Source organism: Solea solea, chromosome 3 (genome assembly GCF_958295425.1).
Source record: "Solea solea chromosome 3, fSolSol10.1, whole genome shotgun sequence".
Lineage (NCBI taxonomy): Eukaryota > Metazoa > Chordata > Actinopteri > Pleuronectiformes > Soleidae > Solea > Solea solea.
The window spans coordinates 27,339,160-27,360,160 of NC_081136.1; the positions used below are offsets into that span (position 1 = coordinate 27,339,160).

At 40.0% G+C, this 21,001-nt stretch overlaps 1 protein-coding gene across 1 annotated transcript; it reads right to left on the reverse strand.

The window, feature by feature from the left end:
- Positions 1-824: 824 nt before the first annotated feature.
- On the reverse strand, positions 825-18,740 carry LOC131456446 (mucin-2-like). The gene is made up of 47 exons (XM_058624791.1): positions 18,517-18,740; positions 17,966-18,214; positions 17,703-17,822; positions 16,212-17,014; positions 15,758-15,802; positions 15,407-15,632; positions 14,842-14,971; positions 13,945-14,008; positions 13,660-13,742; positions 13,329-13,524; positions 13,105-13,230; positions 12,908-13,028; positions 12,662-12,797; positions 12,505-12,582; positions 12,332-12,401; positions 12,080-12,217; positions 11,829-11,978; positions 11,364-11,458; positions 11,147-11,279; positions 10,519-10,762; positions 10,349-10,389; positions 10,019-10,107; positions 9,759-9,913; positions 9,531-9,669; positions 9,228-9,332; positions 8,854-9,048; positions 8,705-8,777; positions 8,442-8,611; positions 8,066-8,222; positions 7,797-7,907; positions 7,553-7,694; positions 7,381-7,442; positions 5,892-7,340; positions 5,561-5,776; positions 4,886-5,127; positions 4,626-4,812; positions 4,023-4,260; positions 3,396-3,559; positions 2,988-3,057; positions 2,763-2,872; positions 2,638-2,669; positions 2,385-2,538; positions 2,158-2,195; positions 1,899-2,006; positions 1,614-1,653; positions 1,261-1,369; positions 825-1,149 (listed from the first exon to the last, which is right to left on the reverse strand). The coding sequence occupies exons 4-47, from the start codon at positions 16,252-16,254 to the stop codon at positions 978-980; spliced, it is 6,846 nt and encodes a 2,281-aa protein (XP_058480774.1). The 5' UTR covers positions 16,255-17,014; positions 17,703-17,822; positions 17,966-18,214; positions 18,517-18,740; the 3' UTR covers positions 825-977.
- Positions 18,741-21,001: the final 2,261 nt, after the last annotated feature.

Consider the following 21,001-nt stretch of genomic DNA (forward strand, 5'->3'; position numbering starts at 1 on the left):
TTTCCGATGCTTGATCAAAGTCTTCCTGTCCTATTGATAGCTGCTAACAATGGCTTTCTCTCTGTGTCCTATTGCCTGAGAATCACACATTAAGACCTCATCAGCCTTGATAGACACAGTATCTAATGTATTCATCATTTACTGCAGGGGTGATTTGATTTTCCACACCAAAGAACTTGTTAACTGTTAATTAAAGTTGTGACAGTAACATGACACTATTTGAGAAGCTGAATCGTTTGTACGTAGTTTCAATTTAATAAAGATTAAAGGGCAGTTTCACCCATTTGTTTCCCACTTGGTCAAATGAAGAATAAACTTAAAATCATTATGATGCTGCTGTGTTTTGACCAGTTTACTTTTTTCAGATCTTTTACTCCTAAAACTTGACTGAATCACAGTAAAGAGCAGTGCAGGGCTTTTACGTAGTCGGCTTTTTGTCAAAATTAACCCCCTCTGTTGTTGTGGGAATGAGACATGTGTCTCAGATCCACTGTCTGATGATCGACAACCCATTCATCTCGTCAAATGAATAAAAAAAGGTGAAGTGACCCTTTAAACAATACAAAACCCCCTCCTCGTGTCTATCGGTATCTATTCACACAGAAAGTGGTTTTAAAATGATCAACTTCCACAAAAGGAGTGTCCCAGGTATCTGCAGATAACAAGGGCCATTTTAACGATCGAAAGATTATCTAATTACCTAATCCTATCCAAGTGACAAGATTATTTAAAAACTTCTAGAAAACAGGCAAATTGCACCGAAATGGGAGAAGTGGCAGTGCTTTAGGTGAACTGACAGAAACTACATGCAACAAACTTTTGTCATTGGTAACAAAATCATTTTATTTGACATACTACAGATTGAGTTGTTTAAGATGAAAAAACACATTATTATCAGCTGAATTCCAATAGCTTAAGGTTGATTTGGAAATCTTAATTGTGATGTCACATAACTATTTGCCCTTGTGCTGTTCAGGTCAGCGAAGTGCACTGCAGATTCTACACTCACAGCTGGTGATGTGCCAGTAGGCCAGGTGCCTGGTGGTGAGGTCCGAGCACTGCAGGGTCACTGTTCTCCTCTCCGAGCCCTGCTCCTTACAGCATCTACTCCTCGGCTCCACCTGCAGGTCGCCGTGCATTACCACCACCCTGATGTCGTAATAGTAAACAGATGAATCAATGATTATATTCAATTGCAGCCCTAATGGTGTTATAACTATGTCTATTAACCAGCTATAGATATTGTGGATGTCTTCTCACCTGGGCTGAGACACACACTGGCCCTGGCACACTGGCATCTTTATGGTGGTGGTGCAGTTGTCTATGCTGATGTTAAAGCTGGACACCTTAGGAGCACAGCTCTGTTTACCTAGAGTTAAAGGGGACGAGATTGAGGCTATAATATAATAATAACAATAATAATAATAAACATTATAATAATAATAATAATAATAATAATAATAATGTTTATCTCTTGTTTTGCCATTTGAATTCACATGTATCCCACATTAATAAAAAGTACATGATCTGAAAGTTCAAAATTAAAGAAAAACGATAAAAACCAAAAAGCTCAACAGTTATATCTTTGAAGATGATATTTGCTCTCAACTTACATGTGAAGCAGCAATGCTGGTTGTCCCAAACCTTGTCCTCCTGACGAACACATCCACATGATATCATGAACAAAACATACTTAATTGTATCAGCCTTTGTATGAAAATGAATTTATCAGTTCATATAAAGCTGTTGTTTGCAGTGTTTTAAAACTCATCTTGTTTCAATTATAAGAGAACAAACAGAGAGAGAGGAAATACGGGCATATACTAGTAATTACTCTAAAACAGAGCTTAGAAGATGTTACAGTTAGAGGTTTTAAATGGAGGAGGATTAATCAGTACCTCAGGACAGGTTTCTTGTGAACAGGCGACTGTTGCAGTATGAACTCCCTCATTGCTGCAGTTGAATGACATGCAGGGATGACTGGAATCTTTCCATGTGTCTCCAAACTACACACACACACACACACACACACACAAAGAAAATAGTTATCTTGAAAAACACTTTACAGACTACAGTTCAAAATCTGACTTGTGTTCTGTAGGAGGTAGTTGACATTAAGTACTTATATTAACATGAGATCCACTAAACATACTGTACCTTGTACAACTTGTCCTTGTAACTGCAGGTCCTCTCAACTGAAAAATAACAAAGTGAGTAAACAGTGTCCGTGTACACAGGTGTTTTAAGTTTAAGTCATTTAAAAAATAACTTAGAATATCAACACATTGTGAAGAAATGGCAACTCTGATGTTAAGTTAAAGTCACTTTTGGTGGTTAAAGTAAAAGATGTTTGGTGCTTAATACGATGAAATACCAGGGCTCACCACAAATCTGATCACCACAGCAAGTGTTGTTTTTCAAAACATAGTTGGGGCCACAGAGAGGAGCAGGTTCACTGGGTCTTGGAAAACACTCCTCTGTCCGAGTCTGGTTGTTACACGTGCACAGGAGACAGCTGGACTGCCACACCTCACCAGGCTTGAAGACAGGTAAAAAAAAACCATTCAATATCTAGAATTTAATCTGGAGTTGTATATTATTATCATCTTTTTATTTGAATGAGACAGATATTCTTACCATTCTTGGCTCTCCAAGTGGTCCTTTACAGTCTGTGGGGAGAAATAAAGAGAAATAAAGTCTTTCACAAGACTTTAAACTAAAAAAAAAATCTAGAAATGACCCTTGAAGATGATGTCACTCACAGGAACACTCAGACACACATGTGTTCGAGTGGTTTCCCGCCCTGAACTGGCCACTGGGACAGAAACAACCTGCGCTGTTTTTTGCAAGGGAGGCCCCTGGATGTTGAATTCTGTGCAAACAAATCCAGAGGAAAGGTGAGACAATCTTTGACGACCTCAAACATTCTGGATGGCGATAATATGTATAAAATGACTAAGGATGGTCATCTGTAGAAGGATCCGAACCCTCCATAGCAGAAGTCATCCAGCTTGTTACGGCATTCTCTGTAAACCAATCCTTTTGGACAGGGCACATCTAAAACGCAGACAAGAAATCTTAAGTAAAACTTTATCATTTATAGCACAAAATAATAATAATAAAAAAAGTTCTGCACAACAAATAAAAAGGTCACATTTTAATGTTGTAAAATCAGGTGAAAATTGTCTGTGTCATTAGGTTTGCAGGAAAGGTACATCGTTGGCATAAAAGTGATGAAAGATGCCAATTAACTGATTTTTAATAATAATCAGTTAAGATAATTAGGCCAAATATTATGCCTTGTGTAACTCCACAGTATCAACTTAAGGATTCAGGGACAAAACAACAATTTAAATAGTTTTGCTCTCCAAAGGTACACAATAAAAGACAAATACCACAGATTCCATTCGTGAGTATTCTCCAGTCAATGCAGTTCTTGCATTCTTCAGCCGCTTGCTCCAGAGCGGAGCACGGACCGCCTCTGTTCCCACACGAGTCGAACTCACAGTTCTTCTTTTTAAGGGGCAGATTCACATACTGCCTGCAGGTTGAAAATACTCTAAAGAAAATGGATTAAATAAGATTCTTTAAATCATACTTAGCTAAACTAATACACCACCAATTTGCTGAAGTGTAATGATGGCATTAGTATATAGTGTTTTACATGGAGACTCACTCTTTTAAGATAACAAACTATTGTGACAAGAGCAAATTGCACACATAAAATATTTCTGAAACACCTAAAACATTTTTGAATAAGGTAAGCCAGCTATTTTTATAATAGATAAATATATCACCATACTTTTCTACATGTATTATTTTATAAATCACTAAATTTATTTAGCAACCCATCTGTGGGTCCTCATCCAGTCTCTGGGAAAGACAGATTTAGAGTTTGTAAGATGATAATGCAATGGTGCCTTCAATCAAAGATATTGTGATTATTAAACACATGTACCGGGAAATACAGTTCCGATTTGTCGCTTTTCGTTAAGGTGTGTGTGTCAGTGTGTGGAGCTTACGGATGGTCCAGCAGCTCACAGAGTGAACTTGCAGGGCAGCTGGTGCTGGTGGGGGTGGGAAGGGGTGTGTCAGTGGGTGCTGGATTTGGCCCAGGATGACAGGGCACGTCCTTTGGTGCAGAAAGACAGGCCGGCTTCAGAGTGTCTGCCAACACCCAGTCATACGCAGTCTTATCACAGCAACTGTTGTCCTCGATCTGGCCTCCTCTACGGATACATGATCCACCGCCGCACACACCTGGAGAGAAGACAAGGTCAACAAAGAAGATGTGCAGTCTGATATCTGTTATTTAAAGAGACATACATGCATTTACCAAAAGACTGGGTTAATCAGTGAGAATAGCTGAATCTTGAATATCTCTATGATGATTATTGTTAATAAATACATGACACAATGTGGTCCATTGAGCCACATACAATATGTTAAGATTTAAATAATTTATAACAGTGAATACATAACACTCACTTCAGATTGCATTGTAAAAAAAATTTCCCGGCCTTTAATTGCTTTTAGCTATTTTTTGGAATACTTTTTTGATTTTCTGTTCCACAGAAAAAGTACTACAAGTAGTCTCTGGTCATTTTCCCTTTTCTGTGACTTACCACACTGTCCCTGTGTGTTGTTGAGGAAATGCTCCATGGCCAGATTGACCACCAGGGTGTAAGAAGGACTAAGCGAGACATAAGAGCGGACCTCTGGGAGGTAGACTGACACCACGTAACCTGTGGTCTCAAACTTCATCCCGTGTTCCTCATATGGTGGATGTATGGTCATGTTGTTCAGAGTGGCCTGCAGCACACATTAGTTTAGTAACATACCACCAGCCTAATGAGGTTGAATCATTATTTGTGTGTCATCCTACCTGTACTGCAAACAAATCTGGGATGATACTAAGTGTAGCCACATTGCTCTGATATTGGAGGATGATGCCTTTAGCACAGGAGCCGTGGAGGCTGGGCATGCAGAAAAAGTTGTCCACAGCGATGGAAAGATTATGTTGAGGTGACTGCTCCTCCACCAAGATGTAGGTGCATTCATCCAGGAAATCAAATGTTACTCCTTCAAAAGAAATATAGTGGGGGTCCCCATACAGCTCACAGCGACCTAAAGAGAATAATATGAAAGGATGAAAGGTGATTTAATAGATGGGGATTGAAAACAAGACATTTGTAACAACGATCACTTTCAACATAGTCACTTAGCATGTGTCATTTAGTTTAAAGCAGTGGAGACTGGCCATTTCCAAATTAAAGTGTTTGTTTTTTAAAACTCAAGGCTGACTTGCAATACCCCCAAGGCGCACTAGGGGGGGGCAGTTGCCCACACTTTGAGAATCACTGTCAGATCACTGCTGTAGACAGACACATATATATGTTTCAAGGGGACCGAAAACAAGATAACATACTGTGCTAAATGATAAAGTGTCTAACCACATGTCAATCGTTGATGTGTGGTGGTGAACACAAATGACAAGAAAACAGGAGAAATAACAAAGGCATGAAAATAATAGTGGTGGAGACAGAAAAGAAACACGTACAGTCACATTTCAGGGTTTCACAGCATCCATCTGAGACTTTTGTGACCTGGCCTCTGGGGCAGATGGGAACCGATGGCTCGGGACACACTACTGGGGTCAACTCAATCGTCCCATTTTTACAGATCTTGCTGAAACAGTCCTCTGTCCATGTCTCATTATAAGCCCAGGTTTTTTTCCTTTTAAGATCGGTACATGGACTGTCTTTAAATTGTGTGACTGTGGAGGATGGTGAAAACAGACAAGACACAAACATTGTAGCAGTCAGTTGAGAAAATCACATCTAAGACAACATGGAAACATGTAATTTGCACAATAAATACATGACACACACCAGGGGTTAAGGTTGATGTTCCTTCTGTCACAACCTCTGGACTGACCATAGTAAATGTGGATTGTGCTGTATTTGTGGCTCCTGAAGTGTGATGGGTTTTCTCTGTCACTGTATTAATCGTGGTTGTGGGTCGCTCTTCAGGTGTTGTTTGTTGAGTCGTTGATGTTGCATCGGTAAAACCTTTACTGGTGGGAATCTCAGTGATATATGTTGATGGTGGCGTTGTAGATTTGTAAGTAACTCCATGAGATGTGGTGGTGGTTCCAGCAGGTGTAGCAGGTGAGGTTCCTAATGTCATTGTAGCTGCAGAGGATGTGGACGGTGGGCTCGTAGTGACTGCTGTTGTATTTGACACTTCTGTAGAGGTTACTGAGACTACATCAGTGGTGGAGGTAGTTGTAGTCATTTGTGTGGAAATTGAGGAAATGACAGTTGACCAGTTTTTTGTAGTAGTTGAGGCATTGGTTTTTGGGACTTGTGGTGAGACGGTGGTTGGCATTGGTGAGGATACTTCAACTGTTAAGTCAGTTGTTGGTGAAGAGGTGGTGGAGGGTTTTGATGTTACAGTGGTAGGTGAGACATTGGTAGTGGTTGTCAGCGGTGTAGGGGAGGTTGAAGGCATGGTTGACCACGTTTCAGGGGTAGTTGTGCCATTGGCAATGGTCGTTAGTTGTGTAGCAGTGGTTGAAGGCACAGTTGACCATGTTTCAGTAGTAGTTGAGACATTGGTAGTGGTTGTCAGTGGTGTAGCAGTAGTTGAAGGCACGGTTGACAATGTTTCAGTAGTAGTTGAGACATTGGTAGTGGTTGTCAGTGGTGTAGCAGTGGTTGAAGGCACGGTTGACCATGTTTCAGTAGTAGTTGAGACATTGGTAGTGGTTGTCAGTGGTGTAGCAGTGGTTGAAGGCAGGGTTGACCATGTTCCAGTAGTAGTTGAGACATTGGTAGTGGTTGTCAGTGGTGTAGCAGTGGTTGAAGGCATGGTTGACCATGTTTCAGCAGTAGTTGAGACATTGGTAGTGGTTGTCAGTGGTGTAGTGGTGTTTGAAGGCACGGTTGACCATGTTTCAGCAGTAGTTGAGACATTGGTAGTGGTTGTCAGTGGTGTAGTGGTGGTTGAAGGCACGGTTGACCATGTTTCAGTAGTAGTTGAGACATTGGTAGTGGTTGTCAGTGGTGTAGTGGTGGTTGAAGGCACGGTTGACCATGTTTCAGTAGTAGTTGAGACATTGGTAGTGGTTGTCAGTGGTGTAGTGGTGGTTGAAGGCACGGTTGACCATGTTTCAGTTGTAGCTATATCAGATGTAGTTGCTGGTGTGGTGGAAGGCACAGTTGTTTCGGTTGTGAATGTAGCAGGTATAATGGAACTTGTTGATGCTGTGGTGATAGGTGGAGGTGTTGTTGGATGAGCTGTGGGAGTAAGCTCTGGTATTTTGAAAGAAGGAAAAAAAAATTACTAAAACACAAAATTGACACATTCACAATTTACATGTCCTACCAAGTGAGTGTGATTCATACTTACTACAGTTAACTGTTCCATTTTCACAGGGGCTGAGAAGAAAAGAAGACATATCCAGTTTTTAATGTAATGATGTTAAGTGCACATATAGAGTATGTTACAATAAGTTTCAAAGTACAAAACACAAAATGGCTAATCTCACCAAGTAGTGGACTCTATCATTACCACTGTCCCAGGCTGAAGGATAGTGCCATTAAAAAAACAGGTACAGTTCTTCAATTTAGTACACTCTCCAGTGTTTTCGTCAAAGTATGGTGCATCTTTCGGACATCTAGGGTAGCAGCCTTTTCCAAAGGACAAACACAAAGTTAATCACCTTATTACTTAACATTAAGACATTTCCAGATTCAACTGAGTAAGAATGCGAACCAGAAAGCCTGGATTACCTTCAAGTTTGTGAGTGAAATAGTCGACTTTGCTGCATGTGAGCATCTCACCACAGGCTTCGTAGTGCCAGCTACACTGGCCCTGCTTGTTGTAGTAGTCGCAGTAGACCGCTATAATAAACACAATAGCCATACTGATTATTTGTATGTAAAATAACTGTTTTTTTATAGTATAAAATATACTTAATATAAAAAAACCCAGCTCTTCTTGCTTTTTTTTCTACCTGAAATATTATGTGGAGGAAAAAAAAAAATGTGTCTCAACCTACGGCACAAATCGGGTGTTCTCCATTTGACACACACATCCTGGTCACTGCAGGCCTCAGCATAGGCTGCCACCGCGGTGCAAAAGCCCAGAAACTTCCCTTCAAACTCACAGGAGCAGGACTCCTGCACACAGGCATGGTAGTAGGGTTCTGGGTCCACCTATGGAACATAGATAATAATCATGTTTGTCTGCTACTGTAAAAAACAACATTTGTTTTTGTTAGCTTTTATATGTGATTGACTCATTGATGATCTGAGTTCCTTTAAAACTACATGCTTACTGGTTTCTCCACTCTTTTTTTCAAAATTTATAGTAGGTCCTAGACAGAAACCCAGTCCCTGATGTGAGTGGCTTGCTAATTAGTTAAAAATGCATACTTTTAAGTGGCAGTCTTTGAAGGTGTCTGATGTAATGATCATACAGCGCCGCTGGGCCCAGGCTGAGCAGTAGGAGTTGTGTTCACATGGAAATATCTCAGTGGTCACATCAGAACAAGGGGGTGTGGCAGCTTTCCAGCTGTTGCCAAAGGTCAGAGGACTAGACACCACTAAACACAGATTATTATTATTATTTTAGTGTTTTTTTGAGTTAATGAGTGGATGTCATGCATTTGATAAAGGAATATTAGGACGAATATTACCTGCTGAGCCACTTATCTGTAGGTCATTCACCTCACTGGAGTCAAAATTCCCACAGAGGCCACACACTCGGTTCTACGAGAGAAGTAATTGAATTTTAAAAGTATTGAAAGGAGATTTTTGTTCAAATGTGGATTTCCTTTTCACTCACTCTCCAGTTTGAATGCAGCTCTATGGTGATCCTGGTGTGTTTATCCCAGATGAGCGTTATCCCACTGTTTGGCACTGAGATTATGATATAGAGTCCCACGGTGTGTGTGGTGTAAAGTGAATGTGCTTGCAGAGTCCTGCCTTTTTGTATACGCCTGGTCACCTTCATGTCGCTCAGTGTCAGGGTGACTGTGCCCTGAGTGGGATGAGAAATTAGTTTTAACATTTTAATGTATTGTAAAGTAACCAAAAAATGTGAAGCGGATCAAATGGATGAAAGGATAGGATGAATATGGGGATAGATGAATGGAGGGAAAATTGTGAATTGGTCAGCAGCTGATTGGTTTTTACATAGTGAAACCGGAGAATCACCACCTGCAGGTCCAGGACGATGGAGCGAGAGCAAGTCAGTGCTTCATCACAGCACGGTACACTCTCCACCCTGACAGAGAAGGAGCCATTTTCATTTCCACAGTAATCCTGATATAACAAAATGAGAAAATAGCTCATGCAAGACAGAAAATCAAGCGATTGGGTTGCATAACATGTACCATAAAGGCTTTTAGTTAAGGTTTATTTGTGCAAACAGAGTACATGTATGTGTCGTGCATTTCTGCAGTGCATTATTCGAGTAATTAAAGGACATTCCAGGTTCAGCTGTGGACCGCTTGATCTTACCTCGACGAGTGTGTATTGGCAGTGTCCGTTAAAGCGATACCATTTAGAGTCAAAGGTCTGGTAATGGCCATTTCCATAAACTTGACACTTCCCAGGACATGGCTCATCTTTGCAGTGCCACTGACCCTGACCACAAATACTGCAAGACAGATTTAAACAGTTCAGCTTGTGGATGAACAAGACATTCTGAATGGACGGGTAGTGGAGCAATAGTGATACAGATGTTACCATTTTTTACAGTTGGTTTTGACATGCTGTCCTGCTCTGAACACTTTGCCACTGTACACACATGTACAGTTGTCCAGAAAGACACAGTTGCCATGGTGATCCTCATACTGGTCATGTGGGCAGTGGCAGCCACTCTCACAGGTCACACTGACACCCTGGAAATCACAACACATTTTAAAACATCTCGTCTAAAGGGCTCAAATTCAATGACACAGTATATGAATGGGAGTGATTTTAATAGACAGAATCTGTTGACCTACCAGTGGTTTGCTGAGACTGTTGCAGGTTTTCTGAGCTGTGTTCACTGCATACTCAGAGCAGTGAACACAGACCTTCCCATTCATGCAACCTGAAGCACACAGTGACTTAGTTAAAAATCATTTCCTAAATTAAACATTACATACAGTTGCCATTTGAAACAAATGTATGGGAATTTTGACATTCAAAATGTTGGAGGTTGTATGAGAAAAATAAGAGTAAGTTTATTATTTTCAGTATAATTAAATAAATGTAGTTGAAGCAAAGACAATAACGAGTGTAATTTGCTGTGTCATAGTTAACCAATAATTATGCACAGAATATTTATTTACCACAGTCCTTGGAACAGAGCAGTTCTCCATTCTTACAGATGCTACAGGAGACACAATAGAGGATTTTAGATGCAAAATATCTACATAATGGATGTAGCCAGCTATAAAAAGCAAAAATGATGAGGAAAATATAAAAGGTAATGAAGTAAATATTTTGATGATCAACTCACCACTGAAGTCCATCAACAACAACAGGCCCTGGTGGTGTTGTACCACCTAAGTGGTGACATTCACACTCTGCCTTGGGGCTGCAGACTTGTCCCTGGTTCAGGTGCGTTCCTTCAGGGCAACCACAGCCCTCAGCAGGAGCGTCATCCAACTGACAGCGAGGATCATGTCCGGACAAGGAGCGACATGTATGGTTGCAGGCTGGCACGTCGTAGAAGAATTCTTGGTTGTTTTGACATTTCAGAGCTGGGGCATGACATTTGTGATCGTCATTAAATACACAAATATGACTTTGAACTCATATTTAGTGACATCTTCACAGCTACAGTTACAGTATCAGGCTCTGTTCAGTTCATATAAGTCCGGACAGTGTGACAGTGACCCAGCACGCACCCTGAAACTGGAAGCTAAATGGAATTCAGCCATCATTTGATTATTTTGCTACTGTGACCTGTCCAAATGGATGCTGTACAAAGAGGCCAGTGCTGGAAGCAGCAATGATATAAGATTCAATTTATGGCAATTATGACATGGGTAGTTTAATCATTACTCCAGTGGAGGGATGCAGATAAAGCAATGTTAATAAGCTTATGAATCAATATAGTTGCATGTTATTAAAGCTGAACTCACTGCAGTTGGAAGCTTTCCTCCAGTCACCAACTGCAACACCCAGAATGGCGCAGGCTTTAGCATAACTGCCCAGAGCAACACATAAACACTGCTGCAAGTTGTTCCCACAGTTGCAGGTTCTTTGGACGCAAGCCTGGAAATATCAATTCATTTCATTAATGTGCTATACTTGTTGACATGTTCATAAGAACCTTTTAAGGATTGTGTAAAGTCGTACAGTGTGGAACTGATCTGCTGGAATATGACCATGGCACTTAGCAAAGATCCCAGTCGGGTCGTTCAACACAGAGCACTTTTCATCGGCAAATATTTCTGCAGAAAAGACAAGATTAGAATAATAAATACAATGGTACACAAAATTGCTGGACCTAAAGAAAATAAAAATGTAACTTGTGGTCCGTCTCTTCTATCGGTCTCATTAAAATAAAAGTAATGTATTTAAACGAATACTTGTAAAGGCTCTACCATCTAATTAAATAAAATGCAATTAAGGAAGATTCTCCCTCTAATTGAGAGTCAAAGTACTGTATTTTGCATAATATTGTACATATTGTTTTATTATTAGACTGTATTTCATTGTTGTCTATGTCATATCTAGTTTTTATATACGTCTTATTCTTGATGCACATATAAGTCAGTCAGATAAATAGACTACAGGCCCATTAATATCATCCGTTGGTACCATTGTCTGCGCTGCTGCAGATTTTGGGTATGTTCAGTGCACAGGTGCCCACACTCCAGGACCAAGCAAACGGCTGTGGGGAGTTCTCGATGATCCCGCTGCTTGTGGTGAAGTCGTCTGTGGTGTCGTTGTTGCTGTTGCCACAAAGACCTGAAGAACAGACCAACACAGAGAATATAAACAACATTTCTACATGAAACCAAATCCCAGGGTGGTGTTTGTTTGTGTTTGTTGTAGACTGAGATGCTAACCTGACATGATACTGGTGTGGTTTGTGGGTGGGGTGATAAAGAACTGAAGTTCAGGAAACATCTGGACTTGCATCTTTAAACCAAAAGACGTCTGGATTTGGACGTACAAGGAAGACTGCCAGAAAACCAGGGCATGCGCTGACAGGAGGGGACAGAAATCAAGGAAAGCAAAAAGAAGACAACACTTTATAAAGTTATATTCAACCTAAAATGTTACTTGTTTACCCTATTTTTTGCAAAATGGATTCTTACCAGACTGATGAAGTTCAGTGATTTCCTCCTCTCCTACTTTAACACTGTTGATTGAAAATGTATACACGTCCTGTAAATTCAAACAGACCTTCAGTTTTCACCCGCTCAATGTTTGTTTGACATATTATACACTTTTTTTTTTTTAAAGGTGATGCTCAAAGATTGAAGGATACCTTAAAAAGCTGCAGGACAGCTGTTTTCAGGGATATGTGTTTTTCAGAAAACTGAATAGTTATTGTCCACTTGAGACCCTGAAACAAAGAATTGTATAAGCGCAGACAGAATCACATAAAAAGCAGCATGGATCTGATTTGGCGCAAAACAATTTACCTGCAACACCACATATGTGCATTTACCAGGGAGGGCATATTGTTTGCCATCAAATGTTGTGACAAACTGCCCCTCGATGAGACATCTGGGTGGGCAGAAGTTTTTGGAGCAACGCCACCGACCACCCTCACACACACTGAGAGGACATATTTGAAAGTTATATTTAAAAAAAAAAAAAAAAAAAAAAAAACTCCCCTTCAAAATTTGCAGTGCACAAGCACAACCAACTATTTTCTGCCTCCTCACCACGACTGACACTTGGTGCTGCGTGTGTCTCCAGGGAAATAGCTCCTGCCGGCAAACACACAGGGGCAGTTGGACAAGTTCACACAGTGGAAGCCACCTGTGCGATCATTAAGCACCGTACCTGCACACAATGTTCAGTTTGCAGCTTTAAAAACTACACAGAAGGCGTAAATCACGATCATACACACACTGCTCACCCTTTGGGCAGACACAGGAGCTTGTTAGGTCCTGGTTGGAGAAGCCAGGGTTTGGGTTGGAGCAGCTGGGAACAAAGGCAGTGCCTTGTTCTACATGAACCAGGTCTCCTGGACAACTTGGTGGATCTGCATTCATCCACAGAAACAGATATACATGTCATAAGGAAGGAAAGCACCATCAATAACTCTAGACTGTTCATTTGAATTGCTTTTTAATCACAAACCACATCTGGTTACGGTTCTCCAGATGGTCCAAATGTAGCTGTCATTTCCACACTGCTGGACAACCTCATTGAAGAAAGCACAGCCGATGTATTTGCTGCTTTCATAGCTGTAAATGTTCTCTTCGCAGAGTCTGATATAATGAGGAGTCCTGGCTTGCAAACAGTCCAGCGTGTAGGAAAAGAACAGTCTGCATAGCTGTAAACGTCAGAGAAACTACGTCAGGGTGCGAGCATGTTATCAGTGTCTTCAACAGACAGCACCTCATTTTGTAACATCATAACCAGTTGGTTCAGTTTCACCCGTAAACCATGAATACGATAGTGAACTTACTGGATTAAGAGCAAAGACAGGATCTCGTGTTTGACACGTTTCCTCGGGAATCACGCTCTCTGCGATCAACTGCTGCTTGTTGCCTTCATTTCAGGAAAGAAAAAAAAATCTTAAAGCAAATCATGTGGAAATAAATGTCAACATTTGCATCAGTAAAGCAAAAAACGATGCACTACAGTTATTCAGTTTAACACTTGTTTGATGCATGTAATACTAATCCACTGCTACTACTGTTGGTCATAGACTGTCTATGCCTGTATTACTTTAATACAATAGCTGCCATACCTGGAACATTGTTTTTTCCACACAGCCCAGTCATATCAGTGTTCAGCGCCTGCTCCAGATCCACCTTAACAACAATTCATTGAAAGAAGCTTCAGTGGGATTGAATAAAGCCATCATGCACCTGCTTTTTTATGCTCTGCTGTGCAAATCTCTGCTTTAGGTCTCTTATATCCGTTTTTTCCCCCCACATATTTAATCACGCTCTGATACCTGGGCATATGAAGAGTGTAAAGTAGCAGATTCTGTACATAACAGAGCTGCACATTGTTTTTCAGGTGTTCATAATTGTGCTTCTATTCTGTTCTGGGTGATATGGGTAGGATTTCTGAGTCAATAAGACATACAATGTGAAATTAAAAAAGTAAGTCTGACAATTCTCAGTGGACTTTGGGGACTGGAACCATTATACAGGATGCTCATATATCCTGTATAATGTGTATTCATCACAATAATCATGCAGTGTGTAAGTTACTGGCTAGATTTACAAGGAAATGGCAGAAAGACATTTTGTTTGTTGAATCGTACAAACTGAGATCTTTATTGTCTTAGTTAAGAACGGGAATCTTTTCCCTCGCCCTAGAAGATAGATTTGAAAATGTTCAGGAGGAAATAGGTTGCGTTTTTTTCTGGATTGTCCTCATTATGATGAAGTATGAGAACCACCTTTGCAGAATGAAATGTCTTTTCAAACTCCAGAAATACTCTGGTGCACTGAGGCGGACAGAATGGAAGATAGATGTCTAAGAGTTTGCTACCTATGTGTCCAAAGTCTGGAAAAAAGTGTCAGGGAGGTTTATTTGTTCAATAAACCCAATTTCACACAATAATAAAAAAAAAAAAAATCAAACAATCTCTGCGGTAAACATAGAGAGACATGCATCAGTATTGTCCTCTCACCCTCACAACGTCGATTCCTCCAGGAACACTGTGCCAGGTGACCGACAGAGGAAGCAGCAAGCTCCTTAGTCGAGAGTAAGTGCCATATTGGAAAATATGCTGGTAGGTGTGGTCGTATGGAAGAGAAACACTGTGCACAAATGAACATACAGAGGCATCAGAGCAGAGATTGTACTGCTTAAAAAAAAGGAAACAGCAGGTAGGTCCAAAAAATCCAAAATCCAAAAAATAGCCTGTAAATCACTTTTAGATATGTGGTGAAATTAATAATGCACACTGTCCCTGGGTCAAAGCTAATAATAATCTAACAGAGATGCCATTAAGAATGCATAAAGCTGTGAGCCACCTGGCTGTGTGGCTGAATGCCAGTGCTGTTTGAGTGAATGATCTCAAATGCCTTCAGGTGAAGTGCTCACCAAGTGCAATGTGGTTGAATAACTCAGTTTGGTAAACTTATATAGCAAATTTAGGCCTAGAGTAAATGAAATACTGTACATGAGCAGCTCAGAATAACAGTTATTCAAGTCAACTTTTGGATTCCTGTGTCTTCAGTTTGAGGCCAAACCTTTTCTCTTCCACCAGGATGCTTCCACTCTGCACAACAGTCCTGATTTTGTTGACGATGATCTCAACTTGAGCCAGCAGTCCGCTGTCTCCTCGCCGTACCGTGATGTCGCAGTCAACCCGGTTGTGGGTGAAGCGGGTGAGGGTGAAAGGGCAGCTGGATCGCACATAGAAACCTGAGCTGTTGAAAGGCTGAATGACACCACTGCCGAACATCCTGCAGGTGTCTGAGCACACAAAAACAACTTCAGTCTACTTTTTATGAAATTATGTGCACTTACAATCAATAAACGTGTAAAAAAAACATTTAAATGACAAACTTATGCTCCAACATTGACAAAATTATACTTACATTTTTGAACTTCTACTGTTGACATTGATTCACCTGCCCCCAAAACTGGAAGATACAGAAAAAGTACAAATAAAAGTGTAAAAGTCAAATCTTTTTGGGAGAAAAATACATAAACACTTAAAATTCAAACATTATGTAATCGGATAAATACAGACATATCTCTCTGTAAGGATCATATTATTATTGTATTATTTTATAAGACCATGAGCTGCTTTGTGCATAAAATCTTTAGAGTTTAATCCCACCATTCAGTGTAATAACATACACATTGCTTTTCTTGTGTTTTATATGATATAGATAATTAAAAAGAACAGTTAGAAACAATTAGGGAAATGTTTTTAAATATAGAATATGTAAACTCCTTGCCTAGTGTCACGCAGTAAATCAGATTAAGTATTAAAAATACTATTTATAAATAAATCATAATCCCAGAGACGACGAGAAACACTGGTACCTGAGGCAAGTAAGAAGCAGACAGTCAGTCTGTGTGAAGTCATGCTGCCTGATGCTCCTGTGCTGCAGGAGAGCAGGTGAATCCAGGAAGAACTGCACTAACAGCCCACCACAGTGCTTATATATGCAGTGTCAATACACACACACACACACACAATGCATAACTCATCATCCCATACACAGAGATGTTTTCATGGACTTGCATTGACCTCGATTCATTTGAACAGCCAAAACTAACCACAATTCAAACCTTAGCCCAAAACCCAACAGGTTTCTCCCAGATTAAGTTCTGTATTATTAGGACCAGGTATTGGTCTCCATGACGACTGCTGGTCCTGGCAAGGTCAGGGTTTGCGCCACTAAAGGTCCTAAAAACAAACTTAACCTTCTCTCAGTGACCAGGAAATAAAAATCAAGGGAAAAGCCATATTAAACATTAATCTTGAACAAAAACAAACCAACCTTTTTTTTGTTGGTTGATGATCTTGTTAATCATTTTCACATTAACAGCCCCTATGATTTTCATATTCCAGTAGGTAATTTGTCAGTGAGGTATGGAAACTTACTAAGAAACTTACAGGAATAAACACCAAACTCCAAAAGTCAATATTTAAGTCTCATCCACCCTCATCCATAATATGTTAAACATTAAGTATTGTATTATGAAAAGATCAGGATGCTTACTTTCAGTAAACACAAGTGACCCACACATGTTAAGACAGAACAATGGACCATGATTAATGAGGCACGCTTAATGATCAAGTGTCAGGAACCAGGATGTAGTCAGTTATTTCAGTTTCAGGGCTGAAAAAGAAAATGCAAATATTGTATTTGGAAAAGCAAAGCGAGTCAAACATTTATTAGCTCAAATCATTGAGGAAGTAAAAGATCAAAAAGCTTCATTAAGACTGAAATCAAAAGACTTGTGAGTCACACCACATTCAAAATGTTTCAAAATCACCGCATTGTTACTAAAAATTAAATTACAGAGCATACAAATTCAAATGAGAAGTGTTTACTGTGTGTATGATAACACACACGTATCAAAACCAGTCCTATGTTTGCATTTTAAGTAAACTCGGATTTGACAGACACTGTCATGGTGTGGGAACGTGCTGCCATCTGATAAATGCATGTTATAAATGCAGAATCTTCTGCTTAAAGTTCCTGCCTCTATTTGAGAAATAAATGAATGCACTTTAAACACATATAATACATCTTCTTCTTATTCTTTCAGCTTCTCCCTTTAGGGGTCATCACAGCGGACCATCTGCCTAATGACATGTACAAATGCTACTTGTGCTGCAGTGTCTTAAGTTTTTGTTTATTTTATATGAGTTTCCTGTTCTGTGTTTGGCACAGCGTCGTCTGTGAGCTTTAACTCAACCACATGAAATTACAAAAAAAATATATGAAATTAGGGGATTAGGCAAATTGGACACTCTAAATTGAGCATAGGCGTGAGTGTGAGAGTGGATGGGTGTCTGGGGACCTGTCCAGGGTGTACTCCGCCTTTCGCCCTACAGTATGTCAGATGGGATTGGCACCACCAGCACCCCCCGCAGCCCTCATGTGCAGTAGCAGATGGATGGATGGATCGTGCACATACAGTCTATGACATGAAAAACAACATATTTGCATTCTCCAAAAAGTGTGTGTTGAACATGAAAACCCACCATGTTGTTTGGAACTGAATTTCCCTCAAACTGACAGGTGTGCCTGTCCACTCCCATACAGATTAAATCTTCAACTCACTCGACATGGAAGATGACTGTGTGGCTTGAGGTCCAGGTGATGGAGTTTGCACAGCATGTTTTGCATGCATATATCTGGAGCTGCATCTGTAAAATTAAATAAAGCAGAGCAAAGCCTCTAAAAAAACTGAATGACAATGATTGAGAAGTGTTTGTTGAATCACCTGGCCTCTGGCCCAGTGGGGTTCAAATCCACAGTTGTATTTTCTGCCATGTGCACTACGTCCAGGCCTTATGTATCTTTAGAAACCTATTAACAACAACAAAATTAGTGGAGGAGACATAACTCTATGTAGTGCTGTGCTATGTTTATCTTATCTTAATGCCTGTACTCCAATAATGTTTATTTAATTTTTAAAAAGTTGGTGCCTGGTGTTAGTGGGTCTACCCATGTTGCTATTAAGCCCACTTAACCACTATTGAACAAGTTAACGTTAGATCTGCAATTAATTTACAGTGACATAAAGAGGAACAGACTGTTACACCAGCAAAATTAAGCATTTTACGTGAGAAGTTGACAGATTAGCAGGAAATTTAGCAAGTTACTTGTACCTGTATATCGGGATACGAGACCTCCGACCACTAGGTGGAGTCCCTCGTCCATTATGATAGAGGCAGACTGACAGGACACGATATCATGTCTTTGATATTTGCACGTGTAACGTTTATCATTGATCGACAAAGAGGTAATATGATTGTTTACCTCGCTAGCCAAAGGAATTTGACTTCTAGTACCTGAAAAAGTACCGTTTCATTAGTGGAGACCTCGAAATTTGGATCAAAGCACGGGGGTACGTTTCCCCCCCCCCCCCCCCAAAAAAGGGGCGGAGACATGACGCAAAAACCCAGCGTCAGATAACACGTTCTCTTTCCTGTTGCAATGACAAATGTCTGCGCAGTGATATAATAACATAAAACTGAAGCATTTTGCCAACATTTTAATGTCTTAGTACTACCAAGGTAGTTTATTGTTTTAGTGTTTTGTCAATAGTTGTCTGAGGAGTTCCAAAGGAAGCTTAAATTCACTCAGCCTTGACATAGTATTGCCTTAAAACCACAGACTCATTTGCCAACAGTTACCTAACATTCAGCAGACATTGGACTCACGTTTCTGGCCAAATGTAAGTCCACCATCACTCTATGTTTCACTTGTTCCACTCCATAAATGCATTAGAAATATATTTTGTTGCTAGCTTTGGCTGTTTGCAAAACATGGTAGTGCCTATGTCAGTTACATGGAAAAATCTTTATAGAACTGGCCATTCAGCATAAAAAAAGTACAAGTCCAACCACTAACATTAAATAAGGCCCATTTCTATTTAATGTACAAGTTACACCTGTTACTGCTGCATTATGATAAAATACATGCAGGGAAAGGGCCCAGAGGTGCTAAACCAAAAATACAGGTGTTTCCTTTCCTTTGTTAATGCAGTGCTGGTTTTATCTTCTTCAACCCAAAGCTTTATCGATCTTGTACTGTTTTTCTTAAACGTTGCACCTAAGACAAGCTGCCTTAAAACTGCCTTGTGCTGGTGTTTCTTTTATAGTGCTGCAAATGAGCCAAATTGTTGGCTCATTGTTTGTTGTTGTTGTTTAGTTCTAACGCTGAACACAACTCTTTTTTTCAAGGTGCACTTCCCTTTCTTTCTCACCCTCTGTGTATCTGTCTAGCAAGACTAAATCCACCCCATCAATTGAAGCTGTTGAACATGAACATGAAATATAAAATAAGTTGGGTCTTGGTAATGTCCAAGTCGGGTAAATGTATATTTGTAAATTATTACATTAGTGATGGCTAAATCCAAAAGTCTATGTTCATGAATAGGCCATGCAGAACTAAAGGTAGCCTACACAATGTGGACTTAAATTACAATTAGTAAGTATAGGATGGGAGGACCAGTTTGACTTTGACTTCTGATGTTTTTAGGCTGTACACTGTAAAGGTTAAAGGGCTATCAAAGACTGAAAGTGGCTATTGAGTTTATATTTTGGTATGTAGTCCACATTTTTGACCAGTTAAGTGGAGAAATCTCAGGACTGCTCTACCAACATGGTGACAATTAGTTACAGTTGAAACTAACTACTGTAATTCCTGAATAACTGTATCTGTTCACTGCTGTATTTTTACAGGAGAAGACCATGGTTGGACTAATTCCAACTATACACCGGCACAGACCATCTGGATGTTTGGCAGATGTGATTCCCAGACTACCCTCTCATCTTTAATGAGGTCAGTTAATAGACCTATCTGCTTTTCATGGGAAAGTGCATGGAGTGTAGAAGAACATGTGTGTGTTCAAAACTAATAGATTGCTATGACGATTCATAATGCTTTAGTTTCAATTGTTGAAAAATATTTGTACTTCAACTTTTCTGGAAATCAAAGATTATGATGAAACTAAAACTTTCAGCTGCTGAAGTACAAAGAGTTTTCTTCTTTCTTTGGGAAACATGATTGTATGCAAATCAGCCAGTGCCTTTTCAAGAATCCTTATGTGGATACCATAGTCTGGTGCTGGTAGAATGAGGGTTTGGAAAAATGTACAGCTTTGGCAACACAGATAGAACAACTGCCTGACAAACATCTCCTCCCTTAGGCTACGCTATAGCAGGCCTATATCATCATATGGAGTCACAAGGTTAATTTACCTACATTTAAGTTTTTCTCCATAAAACCATGTGCACCACTGTATCTCTAGGGAATCCTGTTGTTCTATAATGGGCTACACCATGGACCATTATCAGACCATAGTAATTCTCCATCTTGTGTGACATCGCTGTCCACATATTGATCCACTCCATACATGAATGCACATGAATGCATTTACCACCCTGTCATTTCTCCAGGCTGGAGGCATACAGCACATTCACAGAGATGGGCTTTTGTGTTTTAAACCCAATCAATAATGAAGAAGGTTTATACTGACAGGACTAATGGTTGAATATGTGCAGATAGTTCTGAATATGGGATATTTCAATGATGCATTTTGTGCTTTAACACCCCTCAGCTTTCAGCGGAGAGTGAAATACTTGCTTG